The sequence below is a fragment of the Lipotes vexillifer genome, unplaced genomic scaffold (genome assembly GCF_000442215.2).
Source record: "Lipotes vexillifer unplaced genomic scaffold, Lipotes_vexillifer_v1.1 scaffold602, whole genome shotgun sequence".
Classification (NCBI taxonomy): Eukaryota; Metazoa; Chordata; class Mammalia; order Artiodactyla; family Lipotidae; genus Lipotes; species Lipotes vexillifer.
In genome coordinates this window covers 1,995,303-1,995,791 of record NW_006790307.1, presented here as the reverse complement: position 1 = coordinate 1,995,791, position 489 = coordinate 1,995,303, and the positions used below count along the sequence as shown (strand labels likewise).

Genomic DNA, 489 nt, shown 5'->3' with positions numbered 1-489 from the left:
GAATCACTGCTGGTGGTATGAAGAGCCCTCTCAGTCCTCCTGGTATCTGTATTTCCTTCTGTATATATCCAGGGCAATGGTTATTATTTTCTGTTCTGATTTTTGCTCTAGTCTCTAACTGTTTTTCCTTTTATGCATGTTTTTATTCAAGACATAGTAAGTACAAATTCAGAAGCATTCTGTTTTCATTATCAGACTTCTGACTCCTCTGAAGATACCATGATAGAAACCCTGCCTTGTTTTATTTTTAATTAGCATGATAAGCTTTACAGAAACACTTTAGCTTTTATCTGTTGCTTTTTGGTTTGATTCATTGACTTTTTTGTAAGGGTATTAAGCTTAAAGTTGTTAGAATGACTACTTGATGTCTGTCTGTAGGATGCTGAGGAAGACCATGAAAGAACATATCAAATGATTTTACTGAGAAAGCTTTGTCTGCCAATGTTGTGTTTTCTGCTTCACACCATATTGCATAGTACTGGTCAGTAT

The 489-nt window shown here is 35.2% G+C and overlaps 1 protein-coding gene across 1 annotated transcript in view; it reads left to right on the top strand.

Annotated features, from left to right (window-relative positions):
• NUP107 (nucleoporin 107) overlaps positions 1–489 on the top strand; it is a 45,707-nt gene that overhangs the window by 44,675 nt on the left and 543 nt on the right. Inside the window, exon 28 of the mRNA XM_007463563.1 lies at positions 379–489. This exon is cut by the window's right edge and continues 66 nt beyond it. Within this exon, the coding sequence (XP_007463625.1) occupies positions 379–489 (111 nt within the window). The remainder of the gene's footprint in view (positions 1–378) is intronic.